We start from the raw sequence: 17,260 nt of genomic DNA on the forward strand, positions 1-17,260 counted from the left end.
GGAGATTGGAGAAGAAAAGTAGAACAAGTGTAGCTGTAATTTACTTAAAACTATTGAATATTGACATAAATATGTACATTGTTATAAATATTTTTTCTATGCATTTTTCTTTTTAATAATAAAACTACTACTCGCTTAAATTTCTACTAAAATCCTGAAGAAGATCATGTACTTCTTTAGTGGCTGTCACTTGAGACCTAACATGTGACAGATAGTCTGAATAAACATGTGGTGGTAGATCAGAGGTCGGAAGATCCGGATTGCTTGTGAACTTGGTACTTTCATAAGCTTGGATATATGCAGTTCTTGCAACCATCTACAAATAAAAGAATCAAGCAGTTTCTAGCTGTATAATGGAAATCTATTATAATCATGACCAATATGAGCTTACAATATTTGTTTCTAAAATGTCACAAGTATGGTGGAATTCTTCCAGTGCTTTTGCAAACTTGATATTTTGTTGCTCCAAAGTTATTTTTCTGTAATTGAATCAAGACAAATTAGTACAAAAACCCATAAAAAAATACAACAATATTACACTAGCACACTAACCCATCAGCTGTATCAACAGGTTCACCAGATGACTGTAACTGCACAACAACACTTGCCTGCTCAAATAAACTCTGCAAAATAAGAGCTATGATTTTTAACCAGAAGGAGAGAGACTTGTTGTGCTAACCTTTGTTCAAATTATTCTTCAATATGATCTTGAATATTCTTCTGACCATACCGTAACAACCTCTTTTAACAATGAAATTGATGACTTAAGCTTGGAAACTGGATCATCTGACTCCTTGGATTTATTAGATGGTTGAGCATTTGAACTGGCAGTTTGTTGTGGCTGACTGGTTGGTGGCAATGCAGCCATGTTGGAATATTTTCAACTCAAGAAGAATAGAAACTATTCTGAGATGCTACTTTGTAAGAGCTATTGTAACAAATACGCAATCTTTCGTAAAGTGATATTTATTAATAACGAAGAGATGAATTTTTAAGGTATGAAATTTGTTCCAACAAAGTTTGTTTATTATAAAAACTTCCCAACAATGAGACCGCGAAGATTTTGTGAAATATGTGGAAACACGTAAGGCGGGAGATGTAAAAATATTGTCAGAAATCAGAGGTAAACAACCAGTAAACAACAACATAGAGCTCAGTTGTAAACAAACAAACAACGGAGAGGTAAACAATAAACAATTGCTATGCGCCTGCGCGGTCAAATTCAAAATGGCGGATCAGAGTACTAATCTGGAAATCCAGGGTTTAGTTGCCAGTTGTCATGGTGGAAATATTTCTACGTTTTCATCGCTTTCAAACGTTCAGTTAGCCTGCAACAAGGAATGGTTTGCTGCTCCATATAAAGACAATTCTTTTGCAATATGGAAACACAGAAATACAAGCATAAGTGTAGGTACATTTAATTATAAATAAAATGAGAAGAAGTTTTTTTGCAACTTTGTTTTAATTGTAGACAATTTGAAATTGTAAATTTTTACTTATCTGATATAGCCTGTCGTTTTGTCTGGTCACAGGAAGTGTGTTACAGCATTGTGTTTCGGAAATAAGACTGAACCAATCTCACTTGCAACTGCTTCTGAGGACTGTGTTCTCGTCTGGTTCATAGAGAACAAATATGATTTGGATGGTAAGTGTCAGCAACCAGCAGGGGCTGGCTGGTAGCCTAGTCAGGGTGTGACCATCACATATCATCCCAACAGCTTATGGTAACAATTTGCCATGGTTTTCCAAGCTATTATAAGCAATCCTGGGTCCTGCCTGGATGGGACCATATGAATTATTACAGGCCCTATAAACTTGCACCTGAACTAGTCCTGCTTTCTCTTTCTAGAAGACTTTTGCACAGAGCTCCAAACTATAACTGTTGCAAAAGACTTGGGTTATGTACAGCACCTCAGTTTTAGTAATTGTGATGAGATGATCAGCATTTGTGTTGGCAATGAAGTTTGGGTTATAGAAATTGAGGTAAGTTAACCCAAACCTAATACTATAGTATTGCAATATTCTGAGAACCATTTTTTGTTTTGATTAAAATTACTTAATTATGTTGCAATTAAGACATGTGAGTTGAGGACAGTGATTGGTGGTCACCATGGCAATGTTAATGCTTCAAAATTTTGTCCTGTCTATGATGCATTGCTTGTAACAATTGGGGAGGATCGCACTTTTAAGGTAATTAATCTTAATCTTATATTGTATAGTGACAGTTTGTATGTTCCACTCTTATGTTACAAGATGCAATAAGCTTTCTGTTCTGCATTTTAGTTGTTTTATATTATATTTATAGGTTTGTGATGTTGAACAGAAATCCATTTTGTATCATTCTCCAATTATTTCTGGTATATAGTGTATTTTTTAATGAATCACGAATCTCAACACCTCAGCTGAATAATTAACCTGAGAGCAAGCTGCAATACATACCTAGAATTTTAAATTTCTTCACAGCGTATCCGTTTCTCTCTCTGGCATTTCATTCAACTAAAAAAGAAGTCTGTCTTGGATCTTCTGATGGCAAGGTAATAATTTCTTTCAATCGATTATTTCTTGTCTTTCCACATGGGAATCACTGAAATCAACTTTCTTTTGTATATGACTCCATTCAGGTTTGGATTTTTTCATTGGACAACCAATATAAGTGTCTTCGTTCAATGGATTTGAATAAATTTCTTGCCCAGCACTTGGAAAGCAAAGAAAGCATAGAGAGTCCAGAGGAGCCAGGACTTGCTGTTATTGGTCTGTGTTACAACTGCATTAGTAAAAATGAAATATTGTCAGCAGGTCACGTAGATTACCATGCTACAAGGTATAGGTACTAATTAATACTTTGCCAAACATTTTTTTTGCTTGTAGGCATACTGTAGTAAAATGATGAACATTGAAATACATGTTGTTTGTGTTTATTTCAGTGAGTTGCTTGAGGTTGCTGATAGTCTGCTCATTTCAACAACAGGCATGCTGTTTCTGGTGAATCTAAATACTTGTCAACCATTAAAGATCATAGATTTAAGAGGTAGATCAAATGTCTTTGTGTTGTTACACAATAAATACAAAACAATACTTCAGCTGTTCAATCATATTTGTCATTTAGAGCCTATTTTTGTTGGTAATGAATGTCAGCCGAAGGAATCTGTAATAGTTTCTCTCTGTGGTTCATGTTCATTTTACCAACAAGAAGAGAAGGTTAGTACTTCAGATTCTTAGAACATCAAAGCATATTTACAGTAGCTGTTGCATTGTTTTACATCCTGTACATATTAACTCATTCAGTTTTTTATTGTTCCAGATCACTTGCATTTTGGGAAATCTTTTTGAATCTTCCCTTCACATCCTGCACATATTCCTGTCTTCAAATAAAGATCACAATTCAAAAAATGTAAATACTGTTCTTTATAACTTGAATATAACCTGACCTGTGAAATACATATATTTATCCCCACGTAAATACATGCATGCCCATCCTTCAAATACACTGAATGTTTAAGTGGTGTTATTTTTTTAGACTGCTACAGAAGATTGTTTCCAAGATGCTGAAGGTGGTTTGACAGCAAGCAACCAGTTGGATAGTCCTGAATTATCTGTTTTGTCCAAGTAATTTAATCCTGCACTATTTTGTGCATGTTTAATTACAATTAAGCTATCATTCATCTCACTAATGCTTCATATTAAATCTTCATTTTGCCAATCAAGAGCTCCACTGTGTCAAAATTCTCCATTGAAGGCTGCGCTTGTTCCAAAAGTCGATCCAGATATTCCAACAAAGAGAACAGTAAAGAGTAAGATATTAAGAACAACCTCTATTATAGCTCAAGTGAGGCTTTTTTCCAGCTGTGATCTGCTCACATTTCTTGGTTCTGTTGTAGAAGATAAGGTGACTACAAAGAAGACCAAACAAGGTGGTCCACAAGATCAGCCAGTCACCTTTAAGACAAAAATCAAATCTTCAGGTTATACAGCAACACCCAGGTAAAAAGATTAGTGTTACAGTCCCCCAAATAAGCAAACAGGAATTTCATCCAGTCAAAACTGAATTTCATCTGTACATTTTTCAGAACTAAAATGTTTTCCCCCAAAGTGACTAGCAGTACTGTAAAACAATCAAAGACTGCTTTTATTCCACCAAAGCCACTTCCAGCAAAGAAGCCTTCATCCAGGTAAGCTGGTGTCTCTCTATGAAGTTCAAGGCAAGTGTTTATAGATTCCTGAGAAAGTTTATGTTCCCTTGCTAGTCAGAAAGAAATCCAGTCAGAGTATAATATACCAACAACACTGAAAGAAAGAATATCTTTGTGTTCCACCCCGGTTGCTGTTAATCAAATAACATATTCAGGTACTGTAATAATTTAGTAGTACATACATCTAAGGTATAAATACAGTGACTTTTTATAGTTAAATCTAACCTCTGTCTTTCCATTCCTAAACTTAGTACTATTATTTTACAATTTCTATCATCATTTCTTAGTACTTTTTATTTTACAATTTTTTCTATCATCTAAAATTGTAGGTAATGGCAATAAATTGGCATGTGCCTTGTCAAACCACACTGCGCATGTTTTGGACACACCCCAAACCAGTAAACAACGAGTATATTCAGGTACATTCAAAATTTACAAGACTTTGAATTGCAATCTAAAAGTCATCTCCGAATTAGATCTTGTTTGGAACATTGGGGTAGATCTATTAACTAATTTATCGTCTTGCACGTGTAGCAGTGCTTTCATAGTACCATTATTTACATGCGGGTCATCCCGTCTTCATATTCCAGGTCATAACGGCGCTGTACAGTCAGTGGATTTCAGTCATGATTGTCAGTATTTGCTGACTAGTTCTAAAGACAATACCGCTTGTTTGTGGACGAGTGGCAATTCTGAACCCGTACTTTCTTTTCAATACCAAAATCAAGCAGCAAATAAGCCGTCCAAGGTCAGTATAGTGCATGCAATACTTGTGAATCAGTTTGAGTTGGCAGATCATATTTCATTAAATTCGGGGATCCAGGCTGGCCCGTTTTGTGGGATTTGCGTGGATTATAAAGATTAGTGATTACTGTAGGCTATTTAATCTTATCTTCCAGGATAATCCAAGTTTCTCAAAGGGAATCAGCCAAGCATTGTTTTACTATGTGGATAAATTCATTCTCATCAGTTCAGGAAATTCTCTCTTTATGTACAAATATTATTTGGATTTTACAAAAGATGATCTTAAAAGATATCAAAGTAAAAGTCACTACAAGCTCGTTACGTCGTTACCTCTTGGAAAAGCACAAACTATAACGAATTTTTCGTGTATTAACGGATTTTTCTCTTATATCCTTTTCTCTACGATAAGCGCTGTTTCAGTGAGAATAATTTCTATCTCATGAGATATAACGAGGAGGGTTTGTCCTTGATAATTCAAAGATATTGTAATATGTGCAGGATCAGATAGATCTTTGGAGATTTTTGATGTGAATGTTAATCGTAGTTTGAAAACATTGGAAGATGTTCATGCGAGGAATGTTCACTGTATTAAAATGAATCAGGTACATAGACTCGTAATCCATTCTTCTCATTACGTCTCCATATCCATCCTTGCTTTCATCACATCTTCTTCTGGTCTCCTCTTCATTCCATAATATCCCTAATCATCTCTTCTCATTACATGTCCATATCATCTCAACCTTGCTTCCCTCATCTTCTCTGCAATGTCTACCACCTCACACTTCTTCTGGTCTTTTCATTCCATAATATCCCTGACCAACTCTCCTTCATCTCCTTTATCACCCGTGTATAGTGTCAACTAAACTAGCTTCTCTCTAATGTCTACCTCACATCATGAAACGTTTGATCTGTTCTACTCAGGGTTCAAAGACGTTCTCCCTCCCTTCCCAAAGTTACGATCTGTTCCTAACTGCGGCAATTGGAGATGGTGTCAAAATCTGGGATTTACGGAGCACAAGGTTGGTAATACTACAGCTAATCATCTCCGAGATTCAATCAGTTGGGGGTGAAGCCCGTTTCTGGATTGACATTATTGCCAATCAGTCTTCGGCTCTTCTCTACTCAGGTGCGTGAGGAAATATGAAGGTCACGTGAATCGTTCTCATCCAATCGGCGTAGCTTGGAGTCCCTGTGCGAAATATTTTGCTGTCGGCGCTGAGGACAAATCGGTAAATATTTGCACACGCTTTTAATAGGGTAGGAAAAGGAAGAAATTGTTGAAGACACGGAATCAATATGTTACTTTCATTACTAGATCTTTAGGAGGATTTGATATCCACTCATCCATTGCGGTCGCACCTGTGTTTATATTTTTCACTCCCCTTCATCTTTTTGTAGACGTACATTTATGATGTTCGACACAGTAATCCTTGTGAACGAATCTCAAGACACAGTGATGTTGTATTTGATGTCGCTTTTCATCCCAACACTTCACAGGTAAAGATGGACGTTTCTTCAGGAATCTTGCATAAAGAGATAGATATGTAACTTACTTTAACGGTTGAAAATGATCAGTTAACAGTCATCATGTAACGGTTGAAAATGATCAGTTATCGGTTAACAGTTATCATGTAACGGTTGAAAATGATCAGTTATCGGTTAACAGTTATCATGTAACGGTTGAAAATGATCAGTTATCGGTTAACAGTTATCATGTAACGGTTGAAAATTATCGGAAAATTATCCAACATAATAAAAACTTTGAGCTAGTTTAAGCCAGGTCAACGTAATCTCCTGTCATGCGTCTTCCTGGATCCGCTGCCCGAAATTCCAATAATTTTTAGCTCTCGTCTGGCTGTGTATAGCGAGAATCCCATCGAACGATTGTACCAAAAATCATCATCTTGATTCTCTTTTAGTTGGTGACATCGACACTGGATGGAAATGTGTTTGTCTACTCAAGCAAAAGCTAGTTTTCACCGAGAGAGAGAGAGGGAGAGACAAACATGAAGCTAAAAATGTCGAACCACGACAGACCGAATAGTTTATGATGGACGGGGGAGGGTTTATGTAACCAAAATCTTCCTCTCCCCCTCCGGTTTCCTAGCATGTGTAACCGGGTTTTCAGTTCTCACGTGTATTTTCCGCCCTCGTTTGAAAAGCCAGGAACTAGGTATCAACGTTTATCCCCTAAATTCATCCGGTTTTGACAGCGCTGCAAATTGTAGGATAGAACAGACGAGCCGGGGGAAACATGGCTTGCAGCGCCAGTAGAGAAAACGTCATTCACGACGTGGCGAGGTTCACATCGTAGCGAGGTTAGAGGGCCTCCCCTTCCTTCAAGAGATTTAGAAAGGCGTGCTAGTTGCGAGAGACACTACCGTGTTTGTTTATGTAATAGCATAAATAATTATGATGACGTAAATGATCTTAAAAAGCGTTATTGTGGTTACATGATCGCGTAACACTTAGGTAAATCAAGTTCACTTAATTGGCCATGAACGAAATATTAATTGTCGTTTAACTTTTGAAAATCTAACCTAAAGTAAGGTCGGAAAACGAACACGACAAATGCTGCTTCGCATTCTTCGAAATGTCGTCATTTTGTTGTGAAATGTTACGAATTCTTGGCCTTGGCCTGACTTGGCTACGCTCCCTAATCCCCTCGGCCCTTCCGTCTTTTCAAATGACGTCACAGTGCGGGCGGATATTCGTCAAACCACACGGATGAACAAAATGCCCGATTTTAGACAGAAAACATGACCGTGCCTAACATGAGCGTGCATTTGAAGACTCTCTAGTGTGTATTTCATCGCTTTATAGTCTTCAGAAGAGGTTATTTCGACGTTGTTTGTATATATGATAGTGTTTATTATGGAAATTTAACATTTTGTTGACAGATAATTTGATTGATTAAATATTCGATCACGTGATCCGTCACGGAAATCGGGCTTTGGGTTGAACATTTGAACTCAAACCGCCGGTAGCCAGATACTTGTTTTCCTATTATGCTCACTTTATCTACAATTTAATCCCTAAAATACGGAGAAACGGGCCTTCTGGTGTACTATAAGGAAAGATAGAAACGTTTCAAGGCTAGCAAGTGTCTTTTTGCTTGAATTTTGTCGCCCTTTTAAACGGTAAGTTTGTGTGTAGATCGATTATTTGTCGCGCTCGAATTTTGAATGAATGGACTTTGTTACTTCGCCAAATTTAATCAGTTGATATTTGTTGATTATCGGCCGTGTTAATGTCAAATGATTACATACACTTGGTATTATAATGCTGTTTGCAATATTTATGTGAGGTTTTATTCATTTAGACCGGGAATTTCAGCCAGATTCATGATAGATTTGAAAGAGAAACCGCGACGATGCATCAAACGGAAATTCGAAGAAAATGGCCGAATTCAACCAAAAGAAACCTTACTGGATATGTCGGTATCGAAGCTAGCTAAGGCTCAAACCAGGGTCAACCTTGAACCTTCTTTAAGAAAGACAGTAATGATTGTAAATACTATACGAAAGCTAGAGCAAGAGATCGAAATCGGTCGGACTAAAACGCTGAAAGAGGCGAGTTCTTTTAACCATTGTTCGGCGAAGACAAATAACTATCATGACACGAGGTCGGAAAAGAATACGGTTTTCTCGCATGTAGGAACACAGGACTATACTGAAGGTCTCCAAAAGCTTTTGGGATCGCCCTTAGATACGAGGGAAGAAACGTTTGTTTGCGAAAACAATTCAGAAACACACGACAGGTGCCCTGAGGAACGCGTTGCGAAATCATGTACAAGTGATGACACTTTTATTGATCTAGCACAATCGACAGAAATGAAGTTTAGAAACAGATTTGAGGAGTCATCAAATTCTCTCGCATCCATCGAGGTTAGCAATACTGCCTGCGAGATAAATTTTGCTGAAGTGGACATTTCTTTGTATGATTATGATGCAAGCATGGTATGGCAGGAGACAGGAATGCAAGTTGATGAAACTGAACAATTTCTGTACAAACCTGCAGCTTTATCAACCTTTACTAAACGGTGTAGTGATGATCTTAAACTTGGAAAGTCTACGGATAACACATTTGCAGATGATCTTGATCAAATCATGCAAGTGTTGGTTGGCATTTGATGCAGTTTCTTATCCATGACAACCATGGTTTATATCTTGTAACTAAAGCTAACAGTGTATGAATGTACATATTTCTACTTTCAGTGTGGGACTGAATCATTTCATAGTTTCTCTACCATATTTATGTAAAGGTTTTGTAAGAATTTTTGTAGATGAAATATAGAGCAATGGAAACTCTGTAAAAACTAAACATTTTGAGAATGATGACTATGGTCTTCACAAAATGTTCACTTTTTACTGAGTTTCTATTCTTCTATATTTTAAGTTTTGTAGGGTTTGTAAACATACGTAAAGCCAGCTTGCGTGTAAGGGACTTATTTAAAGAAATAAATTCATGAAAAATACAGTGTCAAACTACTACTGCTTATTTCAGAGGGGGTTGTTCAAAATATGGTATTTTGCTCTATGTACCATTGCTACCAAGCAAGATGTGGGTTTGTCAGAGTGAGTAAGCGAATAATGAAAGAGAATTTAGAGGCAGGCTCAGGAAATGTGACCATCTGGCATGTTGCAATACCAACCTGAAGCAGAACCTGCCATTAGCTTCCTGAATTACTTCTGTGATGCTAAACATATCTTGTAATAGTACAATCGTTTATTTGTTCTAAAATCATATGAATTTTCTTTGGAATGTCCCAATCCGAATATAATTTCTTCATTCATGACATGACTGTCTAGAAAATTCCATTTGATAGAGAAATTTGTGCTTTTGGGCAGTTGGGCCTCCTGTAAGTCCTTATGTAACTTGCTTGCGTGATTGCTAATACGGTTAAAATTGTTAATTCGATTATAAGAAACCTTCAAACCCTTGCTAATCATGACAATCCCCCTTTTCATTGATCATCTAAAATTCATGCTGTTTTTAGCGCTCTCTCTTGACAGAATATCCGGCACGACTCCACCTCATTTCCCCCACTTTGTTTCACTTCTCCAGGGGCAGGGGGGGGGATGAGATAGAATATTCAGAGGTTAACTTAACCATGGTCGATCAAGACCTGGTCTGGAAATTTAGCTCAGGCATTTCTGTTGTTCTTACACGCACATGTTTGAGGAAATTTGGCTTAGGTCATTACAGAACGCAGAACAAAATCAGGAGACTGTGAGATAATATATTAATGGTATAATACACACACAAGTATGTTTAATAACAACACATTCTACCTTGTAGCTAATACGTACGCGCAAGATAACGACTGTGCAAAATCCTGAATTTCATAGTAGACTATAGTGTTTTTTACATCGAGAAACGCCTAAATAACGAATGTTAACTTAAAATAATGAAACAATAATATAGTTGGGTTTCACCCATGCTCTGTTTGGTGAGTTGGAACGAGGAAATGTTGGCCATCACGTCTGACTGCAAGAGTAGCACTGTGTGCATCAAATCACGTTTGTTTTTTATACTATCAGCTAAAACTACAATTCCATCACACATGCTCTTAAGGACATCTTTTAACGTTTTTTTTTAATATTTTTCACGTTTTCGACAGATAAGTAGCTTGCTTATATTTCAATTTTGATGTACAATTTGCCTTGACTTCGAAACTCAGTAACACTAACAGTTCATTTAAAAAAAACGATTGGTACTTTGATAACAGTCAACGGCGAAACTTCAGTTAACACACAACAGCAGAGTTTGAAAATACTTCAATCTCAAAAGGTTTATTGTAATTTTAAAACACTAATGCCAAGAGGGGGGAAATCCTCTTAGACTTCCAAGAGGCTGCTCGAAAAACTGGACATATTTTTATTTAAGATGCGGGTATAGATAATGCTTCTAGCCGAGAGTCTTGTTTAATGAGTCTGAGGAGAGAATTTTTCCTTCAAGAGTCTTTTTGTAATATTTGATAATGTTCGTCGCAAGCGATGACCTCTAACCGCTGAACATCCAATTGTTTTCTAGTTTGTGCGTCTTTAATCTCCCTCTGGTGTGGGAAATTTGCACATTCAGTCGTCTGATATCATATGTTGCTACCTTGTAAGGCAATTGAACCATTGACCTTTTCTCAAATTCTTAATCTCTTATCTCGAAATTCAGCCTCACCGTCCGTTTTGGACTCTTAGCCAACATGCAGTGAACCTAATATGAATAAGTTATCATCATTATAAATACGTCCTCAAACCAAGTCATGGAATTGCAGAAACATGCATCAATGCATATAAAATGCAACAAGGAAACAGATGAGGTTGATATAATATTGAATGCAGTGAAACATGGGTGCATGCTATGCTCTCTTTCACTTCTCTTCTTCTCATCTTCGTGAGATTTGTGAAAATGTGGATGTTAGTTCAGGATTTTTCATTCGCATGAGATGATATTCCAACTGTAGTAACTATGGGCGAGCCGTTAGCTTGATTGTCAATTTTTTCACCCACTTGATAGCGGATAAATCATACTTGGAAATGTCATTTCAGATATTGTTAAGTGTTGTTCCTCAGTATTCATTGTCGTATCACAGGACAAATTTAGTCAGAGATTATTGTGCAATAATCATTCTCCCCATTGCTCTTCTTAGGAACATCAGAAAATAGCACGATCACGTAAACTATCTTCAATGGATTACTTGAAAAGGTGTTATCTTCTGAATACGGCGAGGAATTCTCAAGCTACAGGCCGCCTGGGTTGATGTGCACTTCACACTTCACTGCATGCAAGAGCTAGTCACATAATTATATTTGTTTGTTATTTCATGGCCATCTTCAGTTCATAGTGAAAGTGAAAGGGTCAACTTCAATACAGAGCCAAATTCCTTGGCTAAAACACTCTCATTCCCGATTTGTCTTACACTAGATCGCTGAATCTATAGTATTTAACTTGAAAACGGGAATTTATTAATGATATTGCACCAATAACCAATATTGTATTGATCGGTATTCGGTATTTCAAATCTGTGGGCGGCGTTAGGAACACCTCAAACATAATTGTATGCATCCTTTCTGTACTTGTCTTTGTACAAAATGTCAACAAACAGAGGAAAAATTGGTTTGCGGTTTAAGAACTAATCTTTTGACATTTACAAAATTTGCTTTTCCCTTATGTCTCCAGCGCGCAGATCACATTCGGCAGCTCAATCCCATTAAACTTCACCAGATCGCAATTTCGTTTTGTCTCATCGGCTGTGGCACGATTAGACGGAAGGTGGAATTGGTTGTCAGCAGGGTTTATTCTCTGATTGCGTAACATTTCTTTCGTTGTATCTTGCTTGGTAATTAACCCTATGTCTGTGTAATCGCTTTTTAAATGGTTTGAGTTGAGTAGATCCGCGACTTGCAAGCGTGGTCTCTTGCACGGTAGAGTGCCTGCAAAACAGCAGCTGGATGGCCCGTCTTTGTTCAAAAACCTAAGTTCGTTTGGACTTCGTAAACGTTTGATCGTATTACTTATCAATACCGTTCTACATAGACAGGTTTCTGGGTCTTCGATACGTTTAAGTTTGTCAAGTGATAAATTTAAAATTGTCTGTTTCTCATCGGAGTTTATATTACCATCGGCGTTTGATAAAGATAGCGTTGTTGATGTCTTGGACGCCTTACGTTTGTTTTGATTATCTAGAAGCAACACCAGACAAATATTACAAACTATATTTACGAGTCAATAGATATTCAACATATATAATATTCCGCACTTAGATATACTTAAGGAAAGATAATATTTGGTAACTATATGAAGATATATCAGTATATATGTATACCGCGACAGAATTCCGTGTCTGGGCAAGTCGTCATTGTCTCATATCGACAAAAGATTGTTACTGAAGAAGTATGGAGATAGTTTACCTTCGAAACAATAAGCGTAATCCAAAAATTCTAAGTCTTGTTCTGCTGTTTTCCATTCATAGAGAAAGGGCGAATCATCCAGTAATTGTGTTTCCATTATAAAGTTAGGATCTTTATGAGTTATCGGCGGAATGATCAGGGTCATGGCATAAATACCACGGAGACAAGACGTACTGCTATATGGAGACAAATAATTACAATATGATTGTGAAGATAAAGACATAGTTTTTTAAACACACGATATTGATTCCGAGCGTCATATTAATAACTTTTCACAAATCTATCTTGTGTGCCAACTATAAACTGAATCGTAAACGTTCACCTCACATCAACATGTAATCACAAGTAAAACAAATCAACAGCCTAAATAATATCTCAAATCTCATGCGGGATAATTTTGTTTAATCCACGGGTTGGTTAAAATAATTCATTATTGAAATACGCGTACTTCTGTTTAGACATCACCGCTAGCGTTTGATTCAAAATTACAATCAAAACGAATTAGCATAGCCTAACTTCCTTGGATCCTGAGAGCCGGATAATTCATTAAGATGAATAAACTATGTAATTGAACCGTATGCCTATATCTACAATACTCACTGTGATCGTGAAATTCCGTGTCATTTAGTCGAGATTACAGGAAAATATTTGAAGCTCTTGACTAAATACAAAGCGTGATCGAAAAACATCTGCTGTACGGGTCCACTACGTCGCCATTCCAATTTTTTTTTTGAAAGATCAACATCTGAAGTACCTTGTGACGTCACAATTGCGCGCGATATGATTGGCTGATGCGTTATCTCACCGCATCCATGTCAATATCGAACCTGTTCATTTTGTGCGGGGACAAGAGCGACATGCTGAGAGCCGCCATCCGGTTATTGCTATCAAATTCCTAATATTTTTAAATCGCTCTAATACGGCGAGTTAATCACAGATAAATATCATTCGCATTGATTCACGAAATACCTTTGCAGTTGACAGTGCGTTTTTATTGAATTTTTTCACGACTTATCAAACCTACGCAAAGTTAAACCTCATACGAAATGTAAACACAGTTCGCGTTTAATTAAATGATATTTAAATTTTTTGACGCGAACATGATTGTTTTCGCTGCGGTGTGCTTACTAATAAATTTATTGGATAATAACAGGCAAAGTTGTCATTAGATTGCCGACTTGTGTGAAATAGCCTAGCGTGTAGCGTGTATAGCAATTAGTGTGAATAACACGTCGAGTGTGTAATAACTTCCAACGTGTTGAGGTGCACAGGACTTGTCAACATCTTGTCAGCTCTGACACTCCACGTTTATTAGCAGTGTCAAGTGACACATTGTTTTAAAAACATGTGAATATATGCATATATGTTGTTCAAATGTCCTCAAGTTGTCCACATCTCGTAATTTTTTGACGTTATACACCCATGTTCCGTCACGATACGCCCACAATGGTCCAGTTTGGAATGCTCTCTGACGACATAGTTCTTAACATGGTAAAGATCACTTTTATAGACCATGCCATTCGCTTAAGAAATTCTGACGGATACACTGTAACAGTTTCGTAATGACCATGATAATGACCAGAAGATAAGGGAAGCTTACTGGAGTTTTATCTGCAAATGTGGAAAGAAAACATAATAAAATCGTTTCACAGAATATTTCAGTCATCACGAGCTAGGTCATAAACGAAGAAGAGGAACACATGCGTGTGATGATTTATGACCCTAACGCGTAAGGCTGGATTTCCCTTGCAGAGTCTTGGAAATAGAGTTGGCTGGGAGTATTTTCTTTTCAATTCAGATCAGTGAAGTGGAACTAAAAGTATTCAGAATACTCAGAAAAAATGGTAATATTTCTCTAGCGAATCATTTCTCTGCAAGTGGAGATTCCAAACGCAATTTAATTTGAAGCTGGTTTGCAAGACTACAGCGTACAGAGTCTTTAGTTAGCTTTTGATCGAATGTGGTGCAACAGCTTTCCAAAATAATCGGAAAACTTCCGGAAGACTCTGAAGCTGAAAGGTCAAGAATTCTGTTGAAAGAAAGTTCTCGACGATTCGATTCAAGAAACTTCGAGAAGTTCTTCAGATCTGTTTATTTTAGGTTGTTCTCAGAAGTAGATTAGAGAGGGTCTAGCGACTGTTGTACCATAGTGGCATTGTAACTGTAAACTTTATCAGTTGATATACTAGTGATGATCATCAGATCTTCACGTAAATATGGATCACATGCTGATCAGTTGATGGCATAATAAATGCAAAGGTAAAATAAATTATACTACATCGCGGTTTTGGTAATCACTGCCGCTGACCCGATCAGTTTATGAAAATAAGAACAGTCTGGAAACTAGTTTTATCTATTGTAATTATATTTCTAAATTATTATTGATTAAATTTCAGCTAATATTGCTGATGAAGAATCGATTATTACCACGTAGTGAAACTTTCCGATGTTTAAGTATTGAAATAAAGAATTCAGAAAACCCAATGGAGGTGCCGGGGATCGAACCCGGGGCCTCCCGCATGCGAAGCGGGCGCTCTACCACTGAGCCACACCCCCAATCACAAATCGACATGGAAAAAAACTAAATTTAAAGCACCACAACAAGTTGAAGAAATCTAATTTATTTTTCCATGATGTACTAATATTTTAATAAGAAAATTACCTTAAAGATATATTTTTAGTCAATTTTTGTCTCCTTTAATCAAATGAATCCTTATATTCACACTCTGTTCTTTCTCATCCTTTAGTTCTGATAAAAATCACACGTCATAAGCGGCACACGAGCCAAGGAGAACCAAACATTGCGAATGCATGAAAATATGGAGAGAAATGTTAAGGCATAAAGAGAAAAAGAGAAATATGAGTGCAATCTGGTATTTAAGTTGGTAAATTTCGATTTTCGACGAATCTCAACTAGAGAGTTTGGGCGTGCTGTGCCAACGTTGCTTGGGGTCAGTATAAATGACGTCACCGCAGTTTTACTATTGACAACATAAGCAGATTTTTGGAAAGAAACCTGTAGTTTGATATCACTTATTTTGTCCTGATTTCTTTATATTGTCACTCAACAAATAACTCATTATGGTAAGTCTACAACGTTAGTCTTTATCGGTTGTGTTTTCAGCAATGATCGCCAAGAATTTGTGAAGAAAATGGTATCTAGATTCTGTCAATATGTGTGACACAAATAAATACTGTATATGTTTCTATTTTAACAACACGTGTCTAAAGATTGCAAACTAGGATCTCTTTGTGCAACACAAAGTTTAAAGTAAAACATATTAAGAAATTTGTGGCTATGGCTGATAAAATCATTTCACTCATGTCTTTGTGAACTGTCCAATGAAATATCATATTTTCAGCCACACAGTATCTTACTTGTTCAGCCAAACCGTCATGACAGCAGAACCTATGCAGATTACGAAGAAGTTGAAGAGTGTATGGAAGGTAATACCATCTACATTTCAGCTCATTGCATTATTTTATCAATCAAACAGCTCACAATTGTGGGTAAACAAAGCAATAGCTCAGATCTACTAATGATTTATGTTTCAAAACACGTTTTTATTTCTTTAGGAGTGTGCAAAATATTTGAAGAACATTTAAAGAGGTCAAACCCAACCAGTCCATCAATCACCTATGACATAAGTCAGCTGTTTGACTTCATTGATTCATTACAAGACCTTGTTTGCTTATGGTAATATCCTCATTGAAATGCTCTAGGATTCAAAGAGGTTTTTTGTAATTGACATTTTCATTTTACAGTCTTGATACAAAGTCAGGAAAGTATGAACCTCACAACAAGGAATGGGTTAAAGAAAAGATCTATGTGATGCTTCGGAAACAAGCAGGAAAATGAAGGATGTCTTATTCACCTGAACATTAAAAGTTATAACATACGTCGATAGTGAGACACATACTATAATGTATCAAAGCTGTACTTGTAAAATATTTTTATTAGTTATAAATATCCATTTGGGTTGTTATGATGGCATTACTATATTTATATAGGTCAGGAAGTTTAGTAAAGGACACTAGCAAGAGTGCGAGGGTGATTTTTATATAATTTATCTGTTACTTTAATAATGGTGATTAGTGTACTAGTGGATAGCGCTGATAAAGTGAATATCTGTCATATTCTGTGGTGAAATATACAGTCTTTAGAAACAGTTCACTGGAAAAGGAGACTATGGTGGTTGGTACCACTTCTGGTACCATAATCTTTCTTTGTATTTTCAGTAATGCCTTCATACCATATGCAAAACATCAATGCCTTTCCAAAGGCAATGAAAATTATTTCTGCTGGTAGTAAATTGTTTCAAGGTGCATGACTAGAGGTGCAATTAGACAATGTTGAGAACGTTGATAGCTCATTGAGGTTGGTCAGTGGTAAATACCATGGGCCAACGGCCAAAA

At 36.7% G+C, this 17,260-nt stretch overlaps 4 protein-coding genes, 1 long non-coding RNA gene and 1 other non-coding gene across 7 annotated transcripts; 3 read left to right on the forward strand and 3 right to left on the reverse strand.

The window, feature by feature from the left end:
- Nucleotides 1-39: 39 nt before the first annotated feature.
- LOC114532391 (mediator of RNA polymerase II transcription subunit 29-like) lies at nucleotides 40-1,030 on the reverse strand. The gene is made up of 4 exons (XM_028553883.1): nucleotides 731-1,030; nucleotides 553-623; nucleotides 392-479; nucleotides 40-316 (listed from the first exon to the last, which is right to left on the reverse strand). Exons 1-4 carry the CDS (start codon nucleotides 866-868, stop codon nucleotides 128-130), a joined length of 486 nt encoding a protein of 161 aa, XP_028409684.1. The 5' UTR covers nucleotides 869-1,030; the 3' UTR covers nucleotides 40-127.
- A 47-nt stretch (nucleotides 1,031-1,077) lies between these two features.
- On the forward strand, nucleotides 1,078-7,699 carry LOC114532389 (WD repeat-containing protein 27-like). 2 transcript variants are annotated; one of them, XM_028553880.1, is made up of 23 exons: nucleotides 1,078-1,407; nucleotides 1,510-1,645; nucleotides 1,850-1,983; nucleotides 2,077-2,190; nucleotides 2,306-2,357; nucleotides 2,464-2,534; nucleotides 2,622-2,821; nucleotides 2,925-3,028; nucleotides 3,107-3,198; nucleotides 3,302-3,391; nucleotides 3,518-3,606; nucleotides 3,706-3,791; nucleotides 3,879-3,981; nucleotides 4,068-4,169; nucleotides 4,245-4,345; nucleotides 4,520-4,609; nucleotides 4,781-4,938; nucleotides 5,090-5,321; nucleotides 5,415-5,536; nucleotides 5,856-5,953; nucleotides 6,061-6,163; nucleotides 6,333-6,431; nucleotides 6,854-7,699. In XM_028553880.1, exons 1-23 carry the CDS (start codon nucleotides 1,228-1,230, stop codon nucleotides 6,905-6,907), a joined length of 2,610 nt encoding a protein of 869 aa, XP_028409681.1. In that variant the 5' UTR covers nucleotides 1,078-1,227; the 3' UTR covers nucleotides 6,908-7,699. The 2 variants fall into 2 exon arrangements, with proteins under 2 accessions (XP_028409681.1, XP_028409682.1); XM_028553881.1 differs by having other exon boundaries at nucleotides 1,853-1,983.
- Nucleotides 7,700-7,887: 188 nt separating this feature from the next.
- On the forward strand, nucleotides 7,888-9,414 carry LOC114532390. The gene is made up of 2 exons (XM_028553882.1): nucleotides 7,888-8,074; nucleotides 8,257-9,414. The coding sequence occupies exon 2, from the start codon at nucleotides 8,279-8,281 to the stop codon at nucleotides 9,065-9,067; it is 789 nt and encodes a 262-aa protein (XP_028409683.1). The 5' UTR covers nucleotides 7,888-8,074; nucleotides 8,257-8,278; the 3' UTR covers nucleotides 9,068-9,414.
- Nucleotides 9,415-10,173: 759 nt separating this feature from the next.
- Nucleotides 10,174-13,565, reverse strand: LOC114532515. Its single transcript, XR_003687965.1, has 3 exons — nucleotides 13,445-13,565; nucleotides 12,845-13,020; nucleotides 10,174-12,616 (listed from the first exon to the last, which is right to left on the reverse strand). It is a non-coding gene; the product is annotated as an uncharacterized LOC114532515 (long non-coding RNA).
- Nucleotides 13,566-15,328: 1,763 nt separating this feature from the next.
- Trnaa-cgc lies at nucleotides 15,329-15,400 on the reverse strand. Its single transcript has one exon. It is a non-coding gene; the product is annotated as a tRNA-Ala (tRNA).
- A 410-nt stretch (nucleotides 15,401-15,810) lies between these two features.
- LOC114532475 (enhancer of rudimentary homolog) lies at nucleotides 15,811-16,909 on the forward strand. The gene is made up of 4 exons (XM_028553986.1): nucleotides 15,811-15,928; nucleotides 16,207-16,291; nucleotides 16,421-16,541; nucleotides 16,610-16,909. Exons 1-4 carry the CDS (start codon nucleotides 15,926-15,928, stop codon nucleotides 16,701-16,703), a joined length of 303 nt encoding a protein of 100 aa, XP_028409787.1. The 5' UTR covers nucleotides 15,811-15,925; the 3' UTR covers nucleotides 16,704-16,909.
- Nucleotides 16,910-17,260: the final 351 nt, after the last annotated feature.

Source organism: Dendronephthya gigantea, unplaced genomic scaffold (assembly GCF_004324835.1).
Source record: "Dendronephthya gigantea isolate DGI-Jeju-01 unplaced genomic scaffold, DenGig_1.0 000079F, whole genome shotgun sequence".
NCBI lineage: Eukaryota > Metazoa > Cnidaria > Anthozoa > Malacalcyonacea > Nephtheidae > Dendronephthya > Dendronephthya gigantea.